The sequence below is a fragment of the Symphodus melops genome (assembly GCF_947650265.1).
Source record: "Symphodus melops genome assembly, chromosome: 9".
Classification (NCBI taxonomy): Eukaryota; Metazoa; Chordata; class Actinopteri; order Labriformes; family Labridae; genus Symphodus; species Symphodus melops.
In genome coordinates this window covers 13288482-13316447 of record NC_136699.1, presented here as the reverse complement: position 1 = coordinate 13316447, position 27966 = coordinate 13288482, and the positions used below count along the sequence as shown (strand labels likewise).

Genomic DNA, 27966 nt, shown 5'->3' with positions numbered 1-27966 from the left:
GAAACCCAGACATCGAGAGCTTTGTTTATAATTTGTTTTATTTTTCTTGAAAAATAACACAAACAACTTATGTGGAAAAAAAGGGCTACTGAAAATACTTACAGTGCAACAGGATTCCCGTTTTGATAATCGAAAAAAACAACAAAAAACATTTACACAAAAGTATATTTTAATATACTTATATTCTTTTGAAGGGATATGACCGGGAGAACCTATCCGGGAGGAAATCTTTATTAAAGAACCAGTACACTAAAGGTAACAAAGACATGAACACCCCCCCCCCCCCAAAAAAAAACAAAAAAACAACGAAATTATACATCTCTATGTTGAAGCATATAGGTCATGAAAAGTTCTCACATTTTTTTAACCCATGAAAAGAAACCAGAGTCTATCAAAGAGGGGTGGGGAACAGTTTTATCTAGAATAATAACCTTTTTTACTCTAAATGTATTCTCTGTACAAAAACAAAGCAAAAAGTTTGGAAATAATAGCACCTGAAGACTAACATTTGTTTGAAGATGCACCATTTATCTGACACCTAATCCTCAGTTTACCCCGAACACTTAATGCAACCTGCCCTCTGCTGGGGTGAGGTCTTGTTGCCACTTGTTGATTGCTTTCTCACACTGTCTTCTGCTATCCCCCTTGCTCCCACTCAGTATTCGTGTTCTACCATATGACTAATACAGCACCCAAGTTCCTTATTACACCGACATAAAACAGGTCAACAAAGGCCACTCCAGTCTCTTACTCTGTAGGTTGTGAAGAGAAAGACCTGTGAACTTCCGTCATCTGTAAAAAATAAACCTAAACTCGAACATGTTGTGCAGATAGCATCAAACAACATAACGTTTGCTCTCTTGGATCTGACAAAAGATTCATAAATTTGGAGCTGCCAAAAGTAGCCAAAACAAAATTGGTCAGCTAATAATAAATAAGACTTTATGGGGCTCAGCTAAAGAAAAGAATGCAGAAGACTTAGTCTTTTCGTATCTCTCTCTTTGTCAAAGCTTGAGTTTATGATGGAGTCAAGACTGAAGTCTCTCAGAAGAAGAAGCGATCCCATCTTGGTTATCCAAAGGATGTGAAGATTTTTACAGTTTATTAATTGCCCATGTTGTCCCACTTCTGCTGGAATGTGAAAAAAAGGTTTTCTTCTCCACATTGCAGTAATCCCAAAAGAACAAAAAATAAAGCTCCTTAGTCTCTTTATTGGTACACGGGGAAAACATGTATGTAATGCTGGTCCAGCTGTGAGGACCCCCTTTAACACCACTCCAACACCACTTAAGTGAGTTAGCGTTCGCAGTTCAGACCCCACCCTTCCGTTTACATGATACAGGTGGATGTTAACTTCCCTGCCCACCTGTGTCGTCTGTGTCACACAGGAGCATCTCTCTTGCCATCGGTCCCTGCAGTCAGAGGAGACTTTAGGATATCCTCTGAATCAGTTTTTCATCTGACAGGCAGTAGAGCGTGTTGACAGACAGCTCAGAGATGAAGGCCTCGCAGGCCTTGCGTGACACGCCTTTGCAGCCTCGCAGGTCGAGCACAGAGATGCAAGAGAGACGTCGGAGATACTTTAGACATGTGTCTGTCAGTTTACTACAGCCTGGGAGAGAAAGACAATGACACATCAGATCTTGTGAAATAAAAATAATCCAACATTTGTTTTATTAGATATTACAGCCAATAACTCACCTCCCAGGTTGAGCTCTGTGAGAGTGTTTCGAGTGGACGAGCCCACTGCAGTCAGCAGGTTGATGGAGTGGTCTGTAAGGCTGTTGCAGTGGGAGAGGTCTAGTTTTGTTAATTGGGGCATGTGGCGGATCACCAGGCGCACAGTGGAGTCGCTGATGTCCAGGCCCGCGAGTCGCAAACACTGCATGGTCCGCAACTGACTGCGATTGTCACAGCCTGTAAATTCGGGGTTAATTGGGAGGTGAAGAAAGAAAAGTGTTTCTTTAAAAGCTGGACCAAAAGGTCCATACGCAAATAATCAGCAGAGCATGGTTTAAAGAACAGAGACAAATAAAGGCTTCAGAGGTCAGTACTGGAAAAAAAAGGAAAGCTAAATGAGATGGAGCTCAAACTAACAAGCACCCTGCGGGGGCATCTATGTCCTCACCTGGGGGGCTGACAAGATCCCTGATCTGAGTGTCTTTGATCCCGTCTGCGTACCGCAGATCCAGAGAGCGGAGGAGAGGGCAACCAGAGGAACAGAGAGCTGAAATAGACGACCAGGAACAACCTGCCAGCATCAGATCCTTGAGCCCTGGGAAATCGACAACACACAACTTACAACTTACTGACGCCAACATGTCTCATTAAAACGGTGTACAACACAAATATTTTGCTTCATTATGTCATTTATTAAATAGCATTGAACATATATAGTATCAAAAATGTGTTTGTGATGACGTACCAGGCAGACGGCCAACAAGCCAGTTTAGCTGCTTTTTAGAGATATTGGTCCATGAGAGATCGAGTGTGACCGGCTGTCTCTTGATGATGCCTGTTAGGGCCTGAGGAGTGATGGTGCGTTTGATGCTCAGGTCGATCCGTGACCAGAGCCGCTTGTCTAAACACCTATGAACAAGAGCAGGCTGATTAGGAACACGTCTGTTTATCCTGTCAGCTATACGGCAACCATGTTACACTAATAGAACTTTACATAAACACTTTTTAGTTTGCAATTAGAAATTGAATTTATTTTTTCATCTTATTAGATTTACTTATCAACATTTGCAAAAGTAAATGTGCACCAAATACAGAAACATACTCTAGTTCTTTTCATTGGCTGAGGTCATCGTTATTGTATTTTGATGGTAGCCTATTTAATGATCGAAATATAAAAACCAAATTAATTTTAAAAAATGGTTGGCAAATTTATTAGACTTCTTTTTAAAGTAACAGCTGAAAAAAAAGTATAAATTACTTCCTCAAAATGCTGATCTAAAGCTTTGAAGCTGATAAAATCAAAACAGGAATAAAAGAAAAAGTTATAGTGGAATGTATACATTTTTACTGCTGTCATTGAGGTCTGATTTTTGAGGCGCAAAAGTGACTGTGGCCCTTTGTTATCCCTTCTTTCCCCTTGACTAAAAGTCAGCAAGAACAAAGGTTTGAGCAGATTTGTCTCCAAACTAACTTACCATTTGTACCAGTTTTTGCAGACAGCCATGCAGACACAGAGGTCTGCCCGACTTAAGTAGCGGAAGACAGATACCCACACCTCCCTCTCACAGCCTGGCCCGCTCCCACTGCTCTCTCTGTCTGCCTCGCCCCCTCCTTCCTGCAGGGCGGACAGAGGGACGCGGTGATGAGGAAGCTCGGAGGAAGAGGAACAGGAGGCTCCATTGCTCAGTTTAGCCGGTCTGCTCAGCTTGGTTCTTTTCGAGGCGTCCAGCCTCTCTGGGTGAGGGCTACGAGTGTCTGTGTGCCCGCTGCGAGTGAGTGGGGGGGTGTGCCTGTTGGGGTGCTGTTCAGGACAGGGCCTTCGATTTCTGATTGGAGGTCTCGCGAGGGCCCTGGTCTGGTTGTGTATTGCAGAAGTGGTAGTTTGAGGGGCAATAGCTTCTAATTTAGGGACAATCGCTGATGGATCCTGCTTGGCCCTGGTTGGTCTCTGAAGTGTCACTTTTAGATTGGAGCCGTCTTTCCCCCCAGTTTGACTGTCCTGCTTCATCTCCTCCTCATCTTCCTCCGCAACATTTTGGTAAGCCATCTTGCTCCCTTCCACCTCTTTTTCTTTGGCTGCTCGTCCCTCTCGCCTCGACTGTGGCTGGTTCTCTTTATCCAAACCCTTCACGCTTGTCTCTCCCCTGTCCTCTTCCTCATCATCGTCACTGCTGCTGCTGCTATTGCTGTTGCTGCTGCTGCTACTGCTGTCCTCACTCTCCTCCTGCACTTCTCCGTAGCTTCTACCACTTCTCATTCCTCTCCCTGCTCCTCCTCCGCGCAGCCTCACCCCTCTTCCTCTTCCTCTGCGAGGCTCTCCTTTGGGTTCAAGAACCAGATCGAAGGAAGACTGCTGCTGCTGCTGGATGGGCGCAGTCCCCGTTTGAGAGCTGTTGAAGGAAGAGCCACTTGGCCAGGTGGTGCCCCGGCCTCTACCCTGAGATACTCTGCTGGTTGGAGAACGTAGTCGGGAGAGCATCCTGGAGCCAAGAAGCCTCGGAGAACGATCTAAAGCTGCCTGCCTCTGTTGGAAGGAAAGGGCAAAAAAATGAAGGCAAGTGAGAACAAAGTCAGGCATGTTCCAAACTAAATCTACAAATGTGCTCTGAGCAGAGAGGCACTTATTTAACAACACCTGAAACAGAACTTGAAAGTTTTTCTAAAATAAGGAAACGCGGCCACATCAGCACTTCAAGGTTTTCTAACAAACACTGCTCACTGTAAATGTCTACAGTCATTGTGTTAAGTAAGTGCATTTCTTACCGTTAACAGTTTGCTCCGCTCCAGTTTTATCTGAAAAAGACGGATGCGTGGTTAAGGGAGTGAGATACATTTTACTTAAAATCCTCTCTCTCGAACATCTAACTTAGTTCTGCTTTTTTAAAGAAATCGTTTTCTCGCTTTCCCCCCCTTCTAGTTTTTTTAGATTTATTGACGCTTATCTCGTCCTTTGCTGTATTTTTGCCTTTACTGCCGGAACAAAGGACATTCTCTTATTGTGGGACTTGCAGGATTATCTTATCCTGTTTTATTACTGTATAAATATACATTAAGTTCAGACTGGCTAATATAAATTTACCATGTTGAAGGGAAGCCTTAATGCTGAGCCGACTCACTCACCCAACCAAAACACAGTGAAGGAATGACAGTTTGGGAGCTACATTGAGAACCCCTGATCTACAGGAACCCTGATATTAGTTTAAAGCTCCAAAAGATTTAAATCAAAACATCGTTTACACGACTTTACTTCAACCGTGATTCTTAACTTTACCCTTTTCTTAAGTCTGAGCTCCAGTGCACTTGCTCTCTTGCGATTCTGTTGATGCTGTAGTAGCAGTTTCTGTGAAGGTGGTGGTGCTGTGGGTCTGGAGGTAGGTCTACTGCGTCTCCCTCGTCTCACACCTTCTCCTACACCTATTCCCTCTCGGTACGCAAGTTTGGATGGCGGCAAGGAGGTGAAGCCCTCCGACTCTCCACTTTCTTCATCGCTGAAAGACTGGTATGAGGAGAGAAAAAGAGTTCATCAGTGGGGGTTAAGAAGGCAGGGCGTCATTGGAACAGCGTTTTAAAATCAAGCTAAAGGCAGCTGGAGTAACTAACTGAAGAAGGTAAAAGTGTTGATTTAAATACATGAAAACAAAGGGAAAGTGAAACAAAGAACATGAAGAATGGGGTACAGCTTTGATACCTCTGATTCGGAGTCTTTGTTTTGGTAACATTTGGGACATTCCCAGCAGCTGGGCAAATCTTTATTGATCTTCCCCTCACCAGGTTCCTGAAAGAGGATCAAGTAAAAAGCTTGAAAAATCACCTTCAAGGTTTGACCGAGAAAAGCAGCTCTGTCAGGAAGAGAGCAACAGCAGACTTGGTTAGCGGCCTTCACGCCGCGTCGTTAGCAGCTCACCTTCATGCAATGATGATGGGTAATCTGTGAGCAGACGGAACACTCCATGAGTGAGTGAGTGCTCGGATCAGATTCCTCCGATTCTCCCTCTCCACATATGGCACAGCGTGCTGTGTTTGGCAAGGCGGGCTGTAGGAATATACAAACGTGATTTAAACAGTGAATTAAAATCTGGTGATCTTAAGCTGCAAAAGATTGTTAAAAATCCGGGATACTCTTCATTTTTGATATTTCCTAATTATCCCCCCCCACACACACACACACACACACACAGGTAAGACAAGAATTAGTACTATGGGTCTCACCGTTAGACACTGTCTCATGACACAGCCCTTCTTCATGCGTCCAGGCCCACCAAACTTCCTCATGTCATGGCAGTACTGACAGGTGCCACACTCCTTCCTGCAGCAGCCAGCACAGCGCTTACACCTCACCCGTCGGCGCCTCAAGGCAGAGATGGAGGAGCGTTTGTTTGGCCTCTGTCCCAGAGGCTTGTGGAGGGTGGGACCCAAGCGTGGGCGGTAGATGACGGGGGGAGGGGGAGTGGGAGGCTGGTACCATGACGGCTGTTTGGGGAACATCAGCAGGGGAAGACGAAACAAAAAAAAAAAGTTAAAAATGTCCTGTATATAATGAGCCTTAATGACATGTTTTTTTTGTGATCTTGAAAGTTTATTTTATTACGAATGACATTCAAGAAAAAAAGCTTGAAACTATTTGAAGCTACTATCTTAAATAAACTGTGTGTGCTCAAAAACTAACTTCTTTACACACAAATGTTGCAGGAGGGGTTAAAAGGTTACATCTGTACTCACCCTTTCAGGCCACTTGACAATGGGCTCTCCAGTGTAGGACAGCTTAGGGTTCTCATTGACATGCTTCTGCAGAACAGTCTGGACGAGCGAAGAAGAAAAAGAAGCAATAAGGACAATTTCATATATCTGGAAATCTCAAAAAACATTTGGAGAAAACCGTCTTTGAAAATGATATAGCCTGTGTTCACTGAGAGATGGACACCTACCCTCATGTCCTCAAGCAGTGCTACAGCGTTCCTGATGCCTGCTGGGACACATTTCTTGTGGACAGGCAGTTCCTCCAGCTTCCCTAAAAGGTTAAAAAGGCCCTCGAGCTCGAAGGGAGTGAGCATGTGCTGCGGTTCGGGAAATTCAGCTGCTTTTTCTTTGTGGTCATCGTCTTCTTTCACCTTTATCTCAACGTGTTCAGTGTCACTGTCTACCCCATTTGGGGCTCCATTCCCAGTGTGATCCATGCTTTCAAGGTCAGCCTGGGTCAGCCCTAAAACAAGATGAAGTTTGTGTCAGCAATTCATTATTTTGTGCGTCTGTGTCACAACAACAAAAAAATAAATAAATAAAAAAATTGGCCAGAATTCTCGTGTTCATTGCTTCTCACCTATGCCTAGGGAGTATTTTTGGAACTCAGGGGTGAGATGGGAGATATTGGTCAGACAGTAAAGATATCTCTCCAGCACATACCAGCACATCTCATAATAGAACGGGTAGCGAAACTTTGCTGGCACCTAGAGGGCGACAGAAACATATCAGAAAAGGTTATATTTGTACCCTTAGTATCTTGTTTATTGACATACCACACTAAGACACAATACAATGCACACTTTCTTTGAGTTAAGTTGATTTATACGATACAGTATGTTCTGCTTCTTTGATTTACTGTTCTCAACAAGCAGTTCTTAACAAGACTCTTGTCACATCTTTGTTGTGGTTTGAAGGAAGGAAGAAGAGGTGAGGAGAAAGGTGGCATGGCACTTGCCGGCCACGCCCCTCCTAAACATCTGCAGCTAATCAGTGTCAATCTGTGAAAAGTACAGAGCTGCCAAGCACAACCAAACTTTTATAAGAATTCAAACTGAATGCCTTGAATTAGTCCCACCAAAGACTGCTGTGTTTTCTGAAGAGGACTCAACTTCTTATGACCGCAAAAGACAGACTTACTTGTCCGCATGTTGCACCATTGAAGTAGGATTCATTTAACTTAAGGCTTTACTCTATGGCTGTATGTAAAACAATCCCGCGTGTCAACAGGACAACTACTTTCAAACAGCAGAAAAAAAAGTCAACGTGAGGTGCTACTTACTCGTGTGCGATCCTCAATGCTGTAGATGTTAAGCTGCATGGGGATGTTAAAGCTGTGGAGGAAATTCCCCCCAAACACCAAAGTGTCCTCTGGCGTGTAGACGGCGTGGATCCAACCTACAACATACAGGGCACAGGATGCTGAACGCATGTAACTTTGCACCAGTATGTGTGACTTTCCTGTGACAGTAACAAACCTGATGGGATGATGAAGGTATTGCCCTGCTTCAGCTCTATCCTCTGGCAGTCATGACACTTGTCACCCAAGAAGATGTCTCCCTGTTTTCCTGATAAAACCCAGTTCTCGTACATCTCCAGATTCTGTGGTGAAGGTGGAATCAACCAGAACACCTGCAGGGGGGATCAGGTAAAAAATAAAAAAAGTCAAAATACAGAAGAAAAGTCACGTTCACTTGCTTTGAGATTTAACTGAATGAATTGCTGCCCCTTATTACAACTTGTGGCCACTGACTCAGTACAAGTAGCATGAATCTACAGTTCTTCTTCTTTTGTGAATGGACACTCAGACTGACCTTTCCTCCTCGCAAGATGTGGTACCAGACCGAGGTTCCTCCAAAGTCAATATGGAAATCAGTGAAGCAGCCCTGCACGCTCATGAGACAGTACCTGGGAGGAACAAAGTCAGGAGGACAAATGTGATTTAGATTTTGGGAGGGAAATCAAATTCTCCTAACTGCAGTACAGTTATTATATACAGTATGTGTATACTCTTGATTTCTTACTTCTGTACTTTGGGATAATGCATGTCTATGATGGCATTAGTGGAGTCTCTCTGTCGTTCCTTGAGATGGCGAGGCCACATGTTGTCCACCCAATCAATGAGATCCACCTGAGTATTAAGGAAGTGGTATAAACATCAAACGTCCGCCAACACTCTTTCAAAACAAACAACCTCCTGCGGGTACAAACGTGTGCAGGTGTGTGCCAGTAAGTCTTCGGAAAGGTTTCATTTTAAAAATGTGATCAATCTGGGGAGTTTGTGACACTCTGAGCTGTTCTCACCGAGGCCGGTCGTTTGACCAGATTCTCCAGCCTCGTGTGGCTGAACTCCAGGCTGATGACATTGTAGAGTTTCTCTCTTTCTGACGGTGGCGTTTCATAGTAGCGTCGCCACTGAGCCATCGACATCTCAATTCCTTTCTGGGTGTTCACGTCCATCACGTCGACAATGCGCCGACTACCTGTAAGAGAAACAAAAAGGGCTTCAACAACAAGTGAGACCAGTGTGATGCAATCCTACTGCACTGCCCTACAACAGCTGATTAACGTATTGCCACCTGATTACTTCAATGTTACAGGTCAGTAAGAACAACTTCTCTCTGGTGGACAAATAATGGTGAGGAAAAGAAACTCGAATCAACTGTAGCATTTCACACCAGCAACACCTTGTAAATATTGTCCAACTATTCACATCCATACATTGGGAACAACAACAACATAACCCTCAAATGTATCCTCCTGGTCTAGCTCTACAAGCAGCAAAAACAGTGAAGCCATTCATTCTGAGCAGTCATGAAAAAGAAACGTACCAACAAACAGCTTGACATCACTCACACTGAACTCAGGGTCTGGCATTCTGCAAGAGATTTAAAAAAAGAGATTTTTTTTTTGGCATTTGCTTGTAAATGATTGTCATTTTGTGTTTGGGAGACAAATAGTAATCTGAGATAAAAAGGTGAGAATTCGACTTACTGTATTCCGAGGCCGTCAGCTGTCTCAAAGATGATGGGGTCCCTGAGCCCTTCTCTCTGGATGTATTCAAATGTGAAATCTAGAAAGGAGACATATACAGCATGTCCAAATTAAATATGATTTTGCTCAAGTCTAACTCAACGCTCTTTAGTGAACTTTTTTTAAGCCCTCACCTTTACCCTCCATGTGTTTGATCAGGTCAGAGTTGAATCTGACGCACTGTAACTTTTCGTCCAGGTCGAACATTCGTTTGCCCTCAATTTCATCATCTGAGATTCCATCGTCCTGATAGCGCCGCCGCGTGCCTGTACGCTGAGGACAGAAGAACGTTTCCTTTCACTTCTTTGTTTGATGAGACCGTTTCAGTTTTGCAGAGAGCAACACAAAGTGTTGGAGAAAAGTGCAAGGTTAACTGTCAGAGAGAAATATGGGATGCCTTACTGCAGTGAAGAGATGAAGTGCAATGACAAAGCTGGGATATAGCGGCGAACAAGACATGCAGCTATGCTAAAGTCAAGATTACACTCATAAAAGGTTGTACAAGGAAATGAAGTTTGGGGATTTGCTGGTAAGGTAAATGCAGTCATGTAAGCTCTACAGTGTAAGTAATGGTGGCATTCCTCAACAATGAGTACTGAATACTTCAGCAGACTTGTCTTGGTGAGGAAACTTGATAGAGTGACTTGTTCTGATGCATGACATAAATCCACTGCTTCCCTGTCTATCTTCAACAACCCTCTCCAACACTGCATGATGTATTCTAATGTGCCTTGTGGAGTCCAAAGGCAATTAAACGGAGTGACTCCAAGATTGAAAAGCGGCCTGTGGCGTGTCCATGTTAGTTAAGCAACATGGCATAATAAGTTCTGTGGCATCTGGCGTAGATAAATGCATGGAGATAACTATAAGTGTTCAAGAGGAGAGAAACGTACACGTTCATTTGATAACATCTCTCTGTTGTACTTAAAACTAGCATGCCATGAACGACACCGGTATGCTGGTGCTCCCAAAGTGGCAAGCCACCGGCCCTTTTTCCATCTTGCTGCTGTTGAAGAAATGAGTTAAAAATCACAGGAGCTGTCCTTCATATCTATACATTAAAAACGGACAAACGTATGACTAAAATCAAGAATATAGGGATCAAAGATATTACAATAATTCAACCCAAGCTAATCAGTCAGCCGACTACCAAATCATTTCATGTGGGAACCAAACAATATGGCATTACAATAGCAGGGGTTAATCTTCCACAGACCGCCCCCTCCTCTCACCCCCCCCCCCCCCCCCCCCCCCCCCCCCCCCCCCCCCCCCCAATTCACTCAATGCACAACCGCTCCGCGAGACAGATGGATAAAGCACAACACCCCCACACTTAGATCTCCCCACCCCCATCGCTTTACTACAAACGTGGTATTATTTAAACTCTGGGTCCTCCTCCTTTCTATCAAAGTCTCAAATAAATTCCAAATTAACACAATTTCATATTACGGAAGGCAGCCAGGGTGTTGTTTTCATGTAGTGCCACTAAAAACTACAGGGCAATCAATTACATAGAATCAGGAGGCATTTCATACAGTGTTCCCAGTTTTAATGTGAACAACAATGACTTATAGTTATTAACTTAAACCTGAAAACTGTTGGGTTTTTTTACAGACATCTTTACAACCAGGAAGGAAGGATTTAATCATTTACACACTATATGGATAATATTAGTCTGTTTTTTTAAATAATGAGTAAAAGCTGAGTAATGACTCAACAACTATCTGCTGAGATTGTAAAGGGGTAAATCAAGGTCAGAGTAAGTTAGACACAAACTTGACCCTTTGGTGACCCTTTAGACAGGTTCATTACCGTCATAAAAGACTGGACCAACTATCACACAATGTGCCCGAGAAGGGACTTACCCAGAAACACTGACACACACAACATACTGTCGTAAGTGTACCAGGGAGACTTGTTTAGAAGTGTTCTGCTGTGATAAAAGGCAGATATGCGTTATTGTTATAAAAACAGTTTGATCAAGTTACTCACCAGGCGTTTGCTGTACCGTGTGTGAGGATCCTCCATGATCCCTGCAAGAGACTCAAAGTTTAAGAGCAGCAATCACTCACACTGATTAAAACAGATACTGGGGCTAAAAGTGTGTTTTTACACGCTGTCGAACAGAAACACACGCACACACCCCTCTTTGAGTAGAGCCTAGCAAGGTAGCTACCGTTAGCCAACAGTAGAGCTTTAGCCTACAAGCTAATGCTAGCAACACAATATTACAAACATTTACGGCTCGGCATACGTCAATGTAAGATGACAAGCACCAAGTGGAGCAGCTACTTTACAACGTGAATGCGTTGAACGAGTGTGTCACTATACTAATGTAATTTAACCGGCGTTGTCGCTAAACATAAACTAGCATTAGCTCAGTTGACAATCCCTTTATAAACCGTCGGCTAGGCTAGTTAGCCGGCTAGTTGACGTTAGCCTGTAGACCTGTAATCTTCTTTATCATCATTACCTTTTCGTTTTAACTCCTTGAAGACGTGATGGTCAGAGTAATGTCTCCCACCTAGAGCGTCCGCGACCTCGCGCTAAAGTTTCTCTCCATGTTGTGTGATAACAGCTGTGTGTATTGTTGTTGTGTTTATTATTGTGCGATAAAGTTAGGACGGTTCGACGCTTCGAGCCGCCATTTTCAGCTGGTCAGAAAACACACACACACACACACACACACGCAAGCGCGCGCTCACACGCACAATAACACGCGCGCTAGCACACGCACACGCCAACACACTATAACACACACATTAGAATAAGAAAAACCCCACAGAGATCTCTTATTGGACACAGTATGTGCCATTTAAACATGATAACTACATCATATTATGATGTGTGTTAAAGGTAGAGTCAGTGTAATAACATGTGAGTACAATTACAGCAACGTCGGCAACAAATTGCAATATTATCATCATTATTATGCAATAAAGTAAAAGTAATCCTGATCTATTGTTTTGCAATATATGCCAGCTGTAGCCTATACCTTTTGTGATGTTTCTATATTATTGGCATTGCTCGGGCTGATCTCGGCCAACATAGACGAAGCTATCTAAAGAAGCTGCCGTCATTCATGCGTTTCTATACAGGCTACTGCTGATCTATTCTACAGATATGTTATAAATATTCTGATACTTTAATACATTTTCCATAATTATAAAAAATTAAATTGTATTCATTTTTGAGAGCTCAAAGTATTATTAGGCGTTGTGTGTATTCAATCTATGCACACACATCAATATGATATATAAAGTTTGTTATATCTTATCATGTTCAAACTTTCGACTAACCAAATCCAAAACATTTTAGCCGTGCTGCTGCTCGGCTCCACCTCACTAGGTAACAATAATCGTAATTTTCTCTCATCTTTGGAAATAAATTCAGAGTTCTGATCCGCCATTGCACACCAGGAAGTTAAAACAAGCGCACCCTCCTGTTAGATCCCGCCCCTCGGGATGTTGTTGCTGCCTCTGGTTAGGATGAACAGCGAGATGGATGAAATGAGGTCACGGAAGCCTTTATTATAACACGGATGATCTGTCACTGCATCGCCATACACTAATGCTGTAGTTTTAATATAACAAAGAGATTAAAACACCCTTTACTTTCACAGCATATCCTACTCCGTGTTTAGTAGAAGAATAGTCGTAAGGGGTCTCCACATTTACATTATCGAGTACAAGAAGCGATAGACTCTGACACTTGGTACAACGCACAGAAATCTTTTATTACATAACAGCTTTGCTGGGTTGACACACAGCCATCGAGTGATTGACAGAAAGACCATCAATACATGCGTTTCTGCAGCAAGGAGGCAAACAGATCACACACACACACACACACACGCACACACAACAAAAATCACATACCATTAAATGCAATTATGACAACATGCAATTCAGAAAATACTAATTCAATGGATATTTTATACCAGAGCATCAAACCGTGAATGTTGGGGGAGGTGGATCGGGGCGGGGTGACTTAAAATGTACAAACATTTTCTTCATGCATTCGTATTACTTTCACTTAAAATAGACCCTTAAAAATGGTCTCCTGATTATTACTATTATATTGGTTGTTCCCTTTATGCACCGCCAGAAGGCAGTAAACTACACTCGGAAACAAATCACACGTTTAATCATGCAGCAGCCTGAGAAAACACTACACATTTATAACACGTTTTCAAACACTTCATACATAAAGCAAATTAATCAAATTTAAGTGATTACACGTAGGGGATTACAGGATTGATAATGGTTCTTTTTTTAAAAATACTTTTAAGATTTTATTGCAGATTCAAAAATGGTTAGGGTAATAAAATAGGGGAAGCACCTCAGGGAATGTTCTCTTTTTTTGAGACCAGTTTTCCTAGAAACAACACGATGAAAAGAAAAAGCGAGTCATAAATCATAATATTCTGTGAGAGATGAAAGTTCATAGAGTTAATAAGATGATGCAGGTGTTGTTACCTGTGTAAAACCTTTTATGAGAAGAAGCTGTAGAGATAGGAGAACCCAACGATGCCAATGATGGCACAGCACAATGTAATCATCATCTTTTTCTGTTGGTTTGATGAAGAAAAAAAACTGTTATCAGAAAGCAGCCACAGAAAAGACTTTAATTCACACAAAGCAGGAAATGTACCAACTCACATTTATCAATCACTTTGTAAGGGAATAGATTAGGAGAGGTGGGTGACAAATGTTAGGATATGTGTTTATTTGTGTGTAAAGAGAAAAGACAAACCTACCTCCTTTGACACTTGTGAAAGCTCTTTAAAAACTGTACTTTGTAACACAGAGGTTAACAAGCGGCATCAACAATCTGCTGACAACAGCTACAAGCATCCCATCAAAGCAGTCACACAGTTCTTCCTTAACAAGCAGTCATCAACAGTGTAGACATGTAGATACACATTTAGAATTTGTCAGTAGCAACACAGACATGCATAAACAAGTAGCCTACAAGCCAGTAGTTAAAAAACATAACATTTTTATTTTCCTTTAAAACCATCTTAATTTAACATTTACACTGTACATCTTCAGCTTCTCATTGTGTTTTGAGCAGCATGTGCTCACTGCTGAAGTGGTTTGAAGAAAAAAAAAAGGAGTGTACAGATACTGACTGGATAAGAAAAGGAGCCAAAAGAGCAGACTGTGTGGTCAAAGGAGCAAGCTGAGGGAGGCCTCTCACTTTCAAGAGCTCCCCAAACAACCAGCATTAAAAGGCCCATTCAGACTGGGATCTGACTGAAACAAAGACTTCTCTCAGTAGAGGTGCAAATCATTTAACCCCTTCTCGATTGATAATAATGGACTGTGAGAGTACAAGTTGATCAACCTAAATGAACCGCTTTGCATTTCCAATCCGGAACAAAAGCCTCACCATACATCACTTCTGTCTGGTGTGCTGTAGTTAATTGACGTACATGATAGAACCTGTCTGACTTCATCAGAGATGGTTATTATGTTCAAACTATTTAGAAGTGTTGTTTCAACTTTATGGTTTTTTTTGTTTTTCTGGGGGGGTTAAACTTTTCTTTTTTAATTTCTGTGGGAACATTGTTTCCATCATCTGTTTATTAGTGTAAGTGATGCAAAACTATTTTGATACACCTCTTTATGACTATGCAACATAATTCAAAAGTGTCACAAACAGCTGCCTCTAAAATGTCCATAAAGTGTTGCCAACATCTCCACAGCAGTTCAAACAAAAAAGGAACTTAATAACCTTCAAGAACATACAGATTTAATGCCAGCCAATTCTATTGTAGTCCTCATTGTATGAGGTCAAAATAAGGCAGGACTAAAGTCTATAAGAGCATTGGAAGACCTTGCTGTATGTGTGAATGTCCATTTACACTTATTACTGTGTGCACACCTTTATTAGCAACACGTCATCAGCAGTTAAATAAATACAAAGACTAATCTTAACACTAAAAGTTGAGAGTTACTTTACACCATCTGGATTTAGAACTGTTTTTAGTCTTTTATGTGTAAAAAGTTCAGATGGTTGATATTATAGAACATGAGAAAAGCTACACAAATGGAAATTCTGGCATTTATCTCAGATGATGTAGAGGTCAGATAAATCATAGCGCGAGGAATGAATGTTTGTCCACCCACGCCTGAATTCTGTGCGATTTTGCTCCACCTGTCCATGAAACGTTCCCATGATTCACATTTTGGAATCGAACCCTAACTAAGAAGAAAACGTGAGCACGGTGATACTCTTCAAGTTTAAAAACTGATAAATCACATAAAATTGTTTCATAATTTACATGATAATCTGAACATAATTACAGGATTAAGATGTATTTCGAAATGTGAACGCGAACAAATCCAACAATGTCCAGATACAGTGAACTTACAGTAGCTAGCTTTTCAATCACAATGTTTCAAGGCTCATCAAGGCGTGAAATGAAGATGAAGGAGGTTCTTGGACAATAAAATGTTTACAGACAGTGGAGTGACATTCAGTAATTTTCAATTCCCTTTTCCCTCCTCAGAGATACAATTGGGGTTGTTTGTACCTCATGTCAGCTTCACTCTCATTTTCTCTTCTGCAGCAGAGAATCCTCAAACTGTCTGAGCCACGTGAGGGAGTCAAACAGACACTCACAGACCACAAAGGTCTGTTCTGATTGGACAAAGGTCAAAACGTTTGAAAGCCGAGTCAGGCCTTGGAGGTATTCTGTTACCGTAGAGGTCATATGAAGCCTTAGACCTCCAGAATGAAGAGATCAGTATCATTTGTTTTCTTTTTGGTCAGCTGGCTGATGGATGACAGGATGACGAACTAACTGAGTCTGGGTGAGGATGATGGGAATGAAGATGATGTGGATATCCAAAACACAGGATTCTCCAATAATGAGCTTCTTCTAAACAGAGAGACAGAGAGAGACAGGTGTGGGGAGAAAGGTGAAAATGAGGATGAGGAACATGAGAATTAAAATGAGCCCGCAAACCAACGACCAGTTAAACATTTGTACCACTAACTCACCACTAGAACTGCTTTGTTTGTCCAGCAGTAACCAGAGACAAGAGATGGAGAATAGGACAAAAAAAACACACACGCCTAAGAACTTCAAATACACTAAACACACCTCTCTTGAGCACGCAGGACAAGAAGAAGACACACAAACATTCAGAGCCTGGAGATAAAGAGCATGCAAAGCTGTTTCCAAAGCAAGCTTCACACCCAGACCCACCCATTGTTGCTTTACAGAGATTATTTACACCAGAGTTACTCACCCTTAGCTCTCTTCTTGTTCCTATAGCTCATCCGCTTCACTTTAATCCCACTGACAACCCGATAATGAGAGCTAGTATGGCCAGTGAGATCACCACAATCACCACTATTATCACAGTTTTCTGTTGGGAACAACAAAGTGCACACAGCTTGTTCAGGGTCATTGTTGACAGGAAACATGAAGAAAAAAAAAAAAAAAAAATCGAAAGTTGCTCATTATCGAGTCAAGTACGGCATGGCACATAAGTAGTTTGGTATAAGGGAACGTGCAACATACAAAAACAATGGCTATATCAAATATCACAAATTAGTTTGGTGGCTTGGTAACAACAGACACTCAGTATTTCATTATTTCAATGAAGTAACAATTCAGTAAGGCTGCCAATCTGAAGACAGAAAAGTCATAGACGTAAGCGAACCTGCAATATTGTCAAACACACACGAAAAAATAAATATGCAGTCGTCATGAGCTAGCTGTGAAAAAAAAAACAAAGTTAAGACAGAGGAGAAGAGGCAGAGAGAAAAAGAGTGTGTGGATGCTGTCGTGTGTGTATGTCTAAGTGTACATCAGTAGGAGAGGTTGTGGTGATGGTGCCGGGCGGGTCAGAGGGTTTTAAAGCACGGGGATCAGACCGGCCACAGAGTGGACAACACTCATGAACAGAGGGGCCAAGAGGGATTTGGGGCCACGTGGGGATGTTCAGGCTTTTGATGATGTTAACATTCTTCTTGTTGTCAGGCAAGTTTCCCAAAAGCAATTTTTTCCCCACCTTTAACAAACAAGGGTGGACACTGTGCTTTCGGTGAAATTAGCTAATGCAACCTAGCAAGGTTAGGTTGAGTGACAGATTCATGAATTTGAAGGCTGATTAGATGCTACAATGTTTCAAAGCGGGGCAGAGTTTCACAACTCTTAAACAGACAATCATTTTATCTTTTCCTGTCATAATTTAGTTTGGGCTTCTGTGTTGCAAAATGATCAACTTGAAAAGTGTGCCAGCATGAACTAGCTCAGCTAACACATTGCCTTCTCTAATATGCCACAGTGTGTTGTGGCAAAGACTTATCCACATGGATTGTTCAACTTTATGATACACTGTGTCAAATGTGTGACCTTGAGTCTTACTCAGTCCTTGCCCTGCGTGTGAACCATCTTTGTACCACCTCTTCATCCTAACACAATCTGAATGTAAATTTGAATAGTATCCATCTCAACGTCATCACTGTTTGTTTCAGTAAACTATACCGCAACTATTCCTGTTGCTTTTGGGAAAAGGGCCTGCTAGTTTCCCTCCTGTGTTCACTCACACGGCGAGCCTCCTGCTGAAACTTTGCAGCTTTCTTAGTGTCCGCTACAGCTCGCTCCACAAAGCCCACCGATTGGTCCATGTTGCTCTCAATCCTTTCAATCATTCCACCCTAACGATGGATTGTGATGTTGTTGAAGGAAGTTAAAAAAAATAAAAATACATGAAACAGCATGGAGAGAAGAAAGACAGAGCGAATCACTCAGAATGCAACAGTTGACAGTGACTGGCATTGTGTCCGCTTTGGGAGGGAGCGTTATCTGTAACTGTGTGGCTCAAATGTGACAAACTGTGAAAACAATGTGTGTAGGAAGTAGGCAGAAAAATAAAGGAAGAGGTCAAGCGCAGACGGGTGCAGCCGTCGGTTCACTAACATTACCTTTCGTGCTTTGGTCTGGTACCTTACAGCTTTTTTGGTCTGTTCCTTTGCCACTGTTATATGGTCTTCTGACTTGGATACATTCTGCTCTATGTTGTCTACTATTTCTCCCTGAAAAACAACACAAACAATAATAAGATACAGAGCAAAAGACGTTACCGTAAAAATATTACAACAGGTTAAGATGTGATGAAAATTAAAAGAGCAAAACTTCAGGAGGTTGTGTGGTCGTGTTTTGCTCTCAGTGTCCGATTGGGTTTCACATTTATGATCCTGCTGAATATTTTTTGTTACTTCAAACTAAGAACAGAAAAAGAAAAACAGGCGTCCTGGGATAATCAAATAACACACATACGTAGCAGGAGTGCTGCCCTTACCTCAAACACACGTTCCCCTCAGAAAGCATGGTGCAAGCAGCAAGAAACATGTGGTTAGACTTTATTCCTAAGTGTGTGGCAAGTTAGCTCTAAAGCGTACATCTTACTGAACTCTTTCACGATGGTTCAACCGTGTTGGGTAATGAGATGGAGGTGGCTGTAGCAAAGGAGTGTGAAGAGAGGAGAAAGAAAGGCATGGAGCTGAAAAAGAGGAAACAGATGGATGCAGATTCACGGTCAAAGCACAACAGAAGACAGGAAGACAAACGAGCGAGAAAGACAAAGGTGAATGCAGGTAGAAAAGAACAGCGGTTGAGAATAAATGAAAGGAATGGAGAAATGAAGAGAGAAGATCAAAGTTCATGGGAATGAGAATGAGAAGTAAAAGGCAGGTGGATGTAAATCACTGTACCTGGCTCTCCACAAGCATGGCAATGTCTACAAACATATCATGGAGCTCCTTGATGCTACTCTCCAGGCGGACGATGTCTTTGTGTCTGGCTTCAATCTCACTTAGGGCTTGTTTAGAGATGCCAGAGTCGACAATCTGTGAACAGGAGATGTTTATTGAAACCCAAACAAGCAGCAAAGTCAAATATCTGTTTGTAGATCAAAATCCGTCTGTGGGCCGGGTCATATTTCATATAACTTCAAGAGAAACAAAAACATGCGTCAAGATCTCTGCTACTGCTTCTTCAACAGTAAACAAAAGTTCATAAAACATTGCAACCACTGTTAGCCTGCTGAGCAAAAACCACTTTGGATAAAAGAGGAAGGTCATGGTTTTGGTTGGCAGTTGAAACAGGCTCAAACTTCTCCCAACTGTCAGGTATCACACTTCATGTCAGAACTGAAAAACACCAATGCATGGTAACAAAGGTGTGAAAGGTTTCAGTCACTTAAGTGACTGAAGGTCAAATCTTCACATTGTAATGTAATTTGTTGGGCCTGTGTTTGATTGTTGCGTCGTACTGTTTTATTACTTGTTGTTTATATTTTAAAAAGTGAATCAATGACCTTCAAAAAGAGGAAATGGAAACTGTTCTGAAACTCAACACATCTCATAGACATGAAACATAAGCATTTTCATTATTTGCTTTTCAATTTCTCTTCATGGAAATGCTTCAATCAACAACCTCCACACATGTGAAATTAGTATGACGCAAACATTTTTATCTTTATGCAAAGCATGTGAGCGAGGAATTTTCTCAAGTTTGGAAAATAGAAACAATCAGCAACGCACAGTGAGGGTTTCCTGCCAGTTTGAATGTCTCATTGTTTATCAGATAGACTGTCAAGAGACGGTTAAGATGGCGGCAGTAGCTCAGTCGGTAGAGACTTGGGTTGGGAACCGGAGTGTCGCCGTTGGGTTTTGACCCGATGTGTAACAAAAACATGGAAATTGGTCTGGTAGCTGAAGAGGTGCCAGACCACTTCCCGAGCATTGCCAAGGTGCCCTTGAGGAAGATACCGAACCCCCACCAGCTCAGGGAACGCTTCCAGTGGTGGCAGCTGGTGAAAACAGCCAACTGACTTCCAGCTCATCAGGCTAAACCCTGAACACGGCTAATATTTAAGCAGCTGTGACGAGGAGGAGTTTGAACTTTTACTGAGCAACCAACTATTACACGCACACACACACACACACACACACTTACCCCTGCAGTAAACACTGCTGCATTGCCACTCTCCAACATCTCCTCAAGTTCATCATCTGTTGTTGCTTTCCCAGCTGTATACGGAAAGGAAAGGGAATGTATAGTGTTAATGACTTGAGCGTGAGACTCTCTAGTCACATGTGTGTGAAGAGGTCACTCACTGATTTCTAGCTGTCTCTGAATACGTCCTTTACTCCTCTCTCTGAAGTCCACCTGGGCTTCATTATACTTTGTCATTACCTCCACAAACTTCCTAGATAGCACTGCATGCTGGGGGGAAAAACAGAAGAGAACAAATTAGCACAGAGCTAATCCAGACTGGATCCTGGTAGGGTTATGAACACACTTTTAAAAGACTGTCAAAAAGACTAAAATACAACCTGGAGTGATAAAGAAATGTTTAAAACAGAACATGATCTTTCCAGTGAACACTGAACTTTGAGCTTCAGGAAAGCGTTTTCCCAGAATCATAACTGATGAGAGCGCACACTCACTCTCCTTTAAAAAGGTTACTCATGAAAGCGGACGAACAGAAGGGAACCTGAAACGTCAAGCTAATAATATTTACCTGTGATTTACGTATCCGCATGTCAGCAGACACCCTCTCCTGCTCCTCAGACTCCAAATTCCTCTCGATGGCTGGGGAGAAAATCAAAATCAAAGATTTAATATTCAGCTCCAAACCAAGTGCAAATGACACACAAGTTAAAGTGTGTTGTTGGTTTTTTTTGCGGGACACTGGCAGGTGGACTCACTCTTGAGTTTGTTTCTTGCATTGTTGGCCATCTTCTTTATGTCATTGGTGATTGCTTCCAAGTCATCCTGTGTTTCTGAGAAGACAGACACATGGGAATGAACAAAACAACAACAACCTGATACCTCAAATATAGACGTCGTCTGACAGAAGCAGACGTAGATTTGCCTTTTTAAACATGTAGCTGCTTTAAGTCACAGATTTCAAAGTCATGCTTTACATGTTTCTCTATGTACTGTAGGTCATGATACAAAAGCAGGAAGTGATTAAGCATCTTACTCTGATCTGATGTGGGAGCAGACAGGATGACGGAGTAAAGCTTCTTGACTTCAGCGACATTCTGGTCAATTTTATCAATACTGTTCCTGATGTCCTCGATCTGAAACAAACACACAAACCATACACCTCATCGGTTTCAAAATGGCAATCGCCAATATTGTCGCGTGTATTCCCTGGTGAAAGACAGGAGCCGTAATGCACTGATCGTGGTGCTGACCTGAGAGAAGAACTCGTCCATGAAGGCTGCGTTGTCCACAGCGATCTCCACCTCGTCATCATCTTGATCACACGTCTAACAGGACAAAAGCAAAGGCGGTGTCAAAGGAGCACGAGCAGGTCAGGCTATGCTCAGTGGTCGTGTGAAGAGTAACATATGTTTTTAAAAAGCTCAAAGTAAAGCATCAACACATCAGGGTTCAAAGATCATTCAGATGTTAATCGAGTTCATTTGATTAAAAAAAACAATAAAGTCTGTTAAATAGTGATCTACAAACAAATTAACAATATCTTGACAGAAACATAGGATCTATCCCATAATCTAAAACTACTAATCTAAACTTCTACCTGTGAAACAACAACCTTTAGTTTTCACTTTATCCTTTTTGTGAAACAAAAAAAAAAAGAAAAAATGAAAAGCTCTAAAGATGCTGGTGGACACAGTGACCTAGGTCACCTATGGCTATTTGTTTCCTCACTGTGTTCATTCTTACAGCCAACATGTGCTCTCCAGCAGGGCTTTGTATTTATCAAACAGACATGAGAAAATCAAATCATAAATCAGCAGGGGAGAAAAAAATGACTAGCGGAATTGGTACAGCAACTGACCAATCAGAGAGTCAACAAAGGGTTAATTGGAATATTGCAGTGCAATGCTATAATAATGATGAATCATGATAACTGATTTCTCAGTCAGTCATGACCTTTACACGTTACTATTTTGCAAGAGCACCGTAACAAAGTGCCGCCGTCATCATGACATCATTTTGCCTTTGCACTTACATATTGCATCCATGGAATTTGAGTGTCTGAGTGTGTGATTTCATGATTGTGGTGTCTTCGGAAGCACAAGAGGCATGCTTCACATACGCACAGTCTCACACGTGCATACACACAACGCACTGTTCCGCCTTGCTGAATCAGACTTTACACATAAGGGCTGGGAATCTCTGGGTGTCTCACGATTCGATTTCAATTCCTGGGGTCCCAACTTGATTCAGAATCGAGCAACTTGACTCAGAATCGATTTTTGAATTCTGGATTCACGGATCCATTGATTCAAAGTCTATTTAGAAATGAGTACATACTGTAATTCAGGATCTCCTCCAGTCATCTGTGAGACTGGCTGAATTTCTTGCGGCTCTATTTGGCATTCTACTGAGTTAAGAGCTAGCTTTAGCACTACACAGGAAGTGACTGATCAGCCCAAATAAATTCTTTTTTTTTTTTTTAAAAACAATTTTTTAAAGTTATTAATCCACTTAAGATCCTACAAGAGAAAAATCTCGATTTTCACATAAATCGATTATTTTCCCCACCTCTTTCACAGATTGCCATCATCTTCACTCAATGACCTCTCTGATACCTACATTATTGGATCAGAGGCAGAAGACAACAGCACCTCTGTGCGTTACACATTACACACAAATGGTGAGTCAAATATCCCGCAATAATTCACAATATCAAAGGCCAATGAACCAGCCACTGTTATCTTTTCATCATAAATGTCAATATTTGCAAGCAATTGGATAATTGTATCACATGAGCCAGGATGACGATATATTGTTTGATGATTTATTGTCTCATCTGCATCTGAAACCTGGTGGAAACGCATAGAAAATCAACAAACACAAAGTCATAAAAATTGGTTTATAGTTATCAGCATGCTGTGACATGCGAGTGTGTGATCGACCCAGTCCTCTCAGTCCACACCCATAACATTTCCATCAGGAAGCTTCACAGCTCTGAAGTCATAAGTACGTCACACGGGACACTCGGTAAACACAGCGCTGTGCCTCAGGTCGGCCACAAAGACTTCAGAGCTGCCGGTGAATATTTACACGGTGAGGGACGAGGGCCAGGCTCCAGGAACTCAACCTGTTCCAAACTGTCTACAAGAAACCACAGCTAAACGTGCTCCGTGTGTAAACAGATATCACGGGGCCGGTGTTCGGAGAGACTTCATTTCCTCCTTTTTTTTAATGACATCTCTAATTCACTGACACAGTCGGTACATTAAGCACCTGAGGAGTGAAGCCAGAAGACTTTACAAACGTCGGGTCAGGACAAAAGTCAAAATATTACTCAACACACCTGTAACATACCAGTTTCCTCTTATCACCTGACACAGCCTCTATCTCTGAACCAGTAGTCTCAATTAACATCATCATCATCACGGCTCTTTTACAAGAGCTCTAAAGTTTCCCAAATACAGTCTTATTATCTGGTGTGTTGTTGGGTTATTTAAACGTAGTTGGGTTTTTTTTATTCTAAGCTGCTGGAATTAATCCATTAATCGGGAAGAAATATTTCAGAATATTTAACCATATTGATTAAAGGAGTGAGTCTGACTCTGGTATGAATTAAAACTGACAAACATTGGGCTCTTCCAGTGTATATAATTAGATTTTATTTTTTTGTTTTCCCTTTCTTGGTAACATTTGGTAGTAAGAGGTTTTCTTTTTTTTCGTGCTACACAGATCCATGATTATTCATGACCTTTGAGGTGTACAAATATTAGTTTTTGCAAACATTTAATTGTCAAAGTTTTATAATAAATGAGAAACACCAGTGTAAGCCCTACTGAGAACTTACATCTGCAGCAAAGGCCCTAAGGTCTTTTTAAATACTTTAAGCACTCTCACTTTATTCTTTCCCATCCCAAATTTGAATTGCAAAAGTAGTTCAGGCAACTGTAACTAACAACAGGTTTGAAAACAGAGTTTCTTGGAAACACTGACACATTGCTTGTTATTTTTTACACCTCTGTGAATAATTCACTGAACTCACAGCTGGAGCCGTCCATACGCTCCCTCTAACAACACTTCTGAAGCAGCGAGATAAGAACAGACACTCACTTCCTTCCAATGTCTCATGTTCAGCAAAAATGGTTTGTAAGGGACTGATGGGAGTAACAACCAGACAAAAGGCCAAACACACACACACACACACACACACACACACACACACACACACACACACACACACACACACACACACACACACACACACACACACACACACACACACACACACACACACACACACACACACACACACACACACACACACACACACACACACACACACACACACACACACACACACACACACACTTAATGTTGACTAGCAGAGAATACCATGAAGCAGCAAATTAGATTTCCTCTCTTTTTTTTTTTATCCAAATCAAAAAATGAAATAGTTATCCCATGCTACATGAAGATTGTTAGGATTTAAGATTACACACCAGAGAACAGCTGGACATCAACCATAGAGAATAACAGCACACACTCTGGACATTGGTACACATCTGATTGATATGTTAGCATGTATGCTGGTTTGTTCTCTTTATTCAAATCAGCCTCTTACTCTAGCTCTGCATGCAAAGCACCATATGTCAAGTTGCATAAGTCACAAGGCAATGGCTAGCAGAGATCCTCAGCCTCTCTCACTGACGAGCTCTTAACACACAGTTTCGTTAGAGTCCAGCTTAAATATGCAATACATTTAAGAGTGATCAAACCCACTGCCACATAAAAAAAAAACTTGACTATGGCACAAAATAAATCATTTAAAAAATAAAGTAAAACAGACAAAAACAGCGAGTTTGTTCAGAGACTGCTGGTGAGACAGAGATTGTTCATGTCCCCCTTCCTCATCCATAAACCTGACACCTAAAAGAAGGAGGTGATTTACTGTTAGACTTTGTCTCCAAGGGCCACAGGGAAAAAACCATAGCCCACAATAAACACATCAGTAAACGGTTGGCAATGGTGAATGAACTCTGGAGCGTAAAATTAACTTATTTTTTTTTAAAGCTAATAGAGATGAAAGAACAAGTCCTAATCGTTTTTTGTTTTTATATAACACCAAGCTCTTTTTATTTCATGCACACATTTTTGAAGGATTAACTGCTTTTATTTGTCATATGACTGAATGTTAATAAACTGGAAGGACAGTACAAGAAACGCATTGAGATCGTCTTTGGCTAAGGTATGACTTTGTGCGCCACATTTTCACACTGCATGTTAAAATTAGCAGCTATAGCTCCAACACCAGCAGGGTGCAGACCTGGGGGTCAAATGTTGCAGCAACATGCTAACACAAGCCAAATACTCCCTTCACGATCAATGCTAAAATATGACAGGGGATTTAAAAAAAACTCCATATGCCAGTAAAGCAGATGAAGCTGGTAGCTCTGTTAGACTTTTCTACATGCTGTGAATTAATACCTGCGCTATTCAGACCGAAATATGGAAAGCGTGAAAGATGAAAGAACCCAAGACTGAACATACAAACTAAAACACAGCCAACACAACTGACAGAAAGTTAAACATTAGATAGGAAACCCTGAGGAGGACAATAAAGGAGACACAAGTGTGGATTTAAAGGGGTAAAGAAGGAGAAATGAAATTCAGAAGGAGGCAAACAGGACAAGAAAATCTAGTTTTGACAGGTGTTTACATCCTGTGGACCTTCAACTTCACAACAAATGACCTGCCCGGCTCAGCGTCTTTATGTAGGCCTTACTTCCTCTCCCTGAAAAGAGGCCAGCTGTGTGACATACAGTACAGACGCCTGAAGGAAATCCTACTGCAGTTCAGCAACTTTAAACAGCAAATATTTGGCCAGCAGTTTCAGGGAGCTATGGCAACACATCCAGGTTTCAACTGAATATAAGTGATACCCCAGTTTGAGTAGCCTATTCATTTTTTATGAATAAGATGTGTAAGCCACTTTGTTATTGTGGTTTTGTCATTGAGTCAGTACACAACATTAGAGGGGACTACTGGGTGGATATATATCCAAGCTGTCGATACTGAATCTTTTTTTCTTTTTTTACATTTAGGATGCCTATACTTTTAATGACAGTGTGTTTTTACAAGCCTCCTACAAACGAAAAATATTTTCTTCTACAAAAAAATTAAACCGGATCAGAGAACCAAAGATTAAAAAAAAACACATTACAGTTTTAAATTCATACAAGAAGGAAAGTCAGGGAAATTAAAAACAGGATCGATGTTTAAAATGTCCCACTGAGGAGGCTATTAAGGAAACATCATATTAGACTAATCCAGAACTTTATTAATAGGCTTCTCTCTTTTTTTTTTTTACATGTAATGTTAAACTGTTTATATAAAAGAGTTAATAAAAAAAACCCATTTATGTTTACTGCGGCCTCCATCTCTGACACGAATGGAAAAGGTGAATTGTGTCTGAATTGCTGAACCACTTTGACCTTACGGCCCCATGTTTAATCATTTTCTAACCTGCTGAGTATATCCATCCATCACATGATACACAGTGCTTTGATTAATACGTCTCAACTATATTACAAAGTGTTTGCAATTCTCATAATCTTTCATTGGCATTTTAAAACGTTTGCAGAGGGCATTTACAGTGTCCATTTAAACCATAGTGAAGAAAAACAGACTGTAAGGTTCAGTTATTTCACATTTCCTGGAGACTACTCACCGCTTTAAGCTGCTCCAATCGGTCCTTCATCGTTTACACTGTTAGTTTGACACCTTTAAACAAAGACTGATCACTACAATAATGTGCAAAATAGAAAAAAAAAGCAGCTCAAATCCCTGAATTCGTCAGCCAGCTGGCAGGCTCGCTGTCCGGTGCAAACAGACAGCCAGTAAAAAACTAAGAATTTAACTTCCCAAAAGTCCTGACAGAGATGTCCGAGAAAACGATTTTTTTCTGAATAGATGAATCTTTCCGTCGTTTTTTACGGGCAATATGGCTGCTGGGTTTAAAACCAGTGTTTTTTTTTCTTTGCTAAATCTCCTCGCCCGGGGGATTAAAACAACAGTTGTGTAGAGCTGTATAATCTGTCTCTCCGCTGGCCACCAGTAATCATTCTAAAACGCACTTTTCTGCCTCACGCATGCGCAGACGAGTCCTTCTCCACTGAGGTGAAGCCACGCCTGTGCCACCTGCACTAGTGATGCATTCAGGTGTTTGTAGGAATAACAACCATTTAACTACTAAACTTACTCAAACGATGTTGACAGTGACCTGCTAAGGTACTGGAAGAGCAAGAGACAGGAGTACATCATCTATTAGAGCTTTAAAAATGACCTAAGGATCCACATTAGCAGCTTTAACTGTCTTCTCTTCATGTGTTGTTTTCAACTCTTGATTTAAAAAAAAAAAAGATAGAAACATCAGTGCTCATATCAAATATCTTCCGCCCAATTTCTACCAGTCATAATTACCGTTTTAGAAGTCCAAAAGAAAAATGAGTCCTGGTATTCTTAATGTGAGTTTAAATATA

At 41.4% G+C, this 27966-nt stretch overlaps 2 protein-coding genes across 3 annotated transcripts; both read right to left on the bottom strand.

The window, feature by feature from the left end:
- Positions 1–20: 20 nt before the first annotated feature.
- kdm2ab (lysine (K)-specific demethylase 2Ab) lies at positions 21–12139 on the bottom strand. Its single transcript, XM_079352901.1, has 23 exons — positions 11924–12139; positions 11443–11483; positions 9585–9723; positions 9412–9490; positions 9249–9295; positions 8722–8900; positions 8442–8548; positions 8232–8325; positions 7896–8049; positions 7700–7815; positions 6998–7124; positions 6606–6880; positions 6400–6477; positions 5890–6150; positions 5585–5713; positions 5369–5455; positions 4952–5176; positions 4444–4473; positions 3156–4204; positions 2426–2589; positions 2129–2275; positions 1702–1917; positions 21–1612 (listed from the first exon to the last, which is right to left on the bottom strand). The coding sequence occupies exons 2-23, from the start codon at positions 11476–11478 to the stop codon at positions 1431–1433; spliced, it is 3921 nt and encodes a 1306-aa protein (XP_079209027.1). The 5' UTR covers positions 11479–11483; positions 11924–12139; the 3' UTR covers positions 21–1430.
- A 1026-nt stretch (positions 12140–13165) lies between these two features.
- Positions 13166–27620, bottom strand: stx3b (syntaxin 3b). Of its 2 annotated transcripts, none has more exons than XM_079352939.1 (11): positions 27156–27620; positions 21682–21756; positions 21465–21564; positions 21187–21261; positions 21000–21070; positions 20593–20701; positions 20432–20505; positions 19186–19320; positions 18019–18129; positions 13929–14020; positions 13166–13827 (listed from the first exon to the last, which is right to left on the bottom strand). In XM_079352939.1, the coding sequence occupies exons 1-10, from the start codon at positions 27183–27185 to the stop codon at positions 13943–13945; spliced, it is 858 nt and encodes a 285-aa protein (XP_079209065.1). In that variant the 5' UTR covers positions 27186–27620; the 3' UTR covers positions 13166–13827; positions 13929–13942. The 2 variants fall into 2 exon arrangements, with proteins under 2 accessions (XP_079209065.1, XP_079209064.1); XM_079352938.1 differs by lacking the exons at positions 13166–13827; positions 13929–14020; positions 18019–18129 and adding exons at positions 14435–16339; positions 16713–16832; positions 18397–18507 and having other exon boundaries at positions 27156–27614.
- Between the last annotated feature and the right edge of the window lie 346 nt (positions 27621–27966).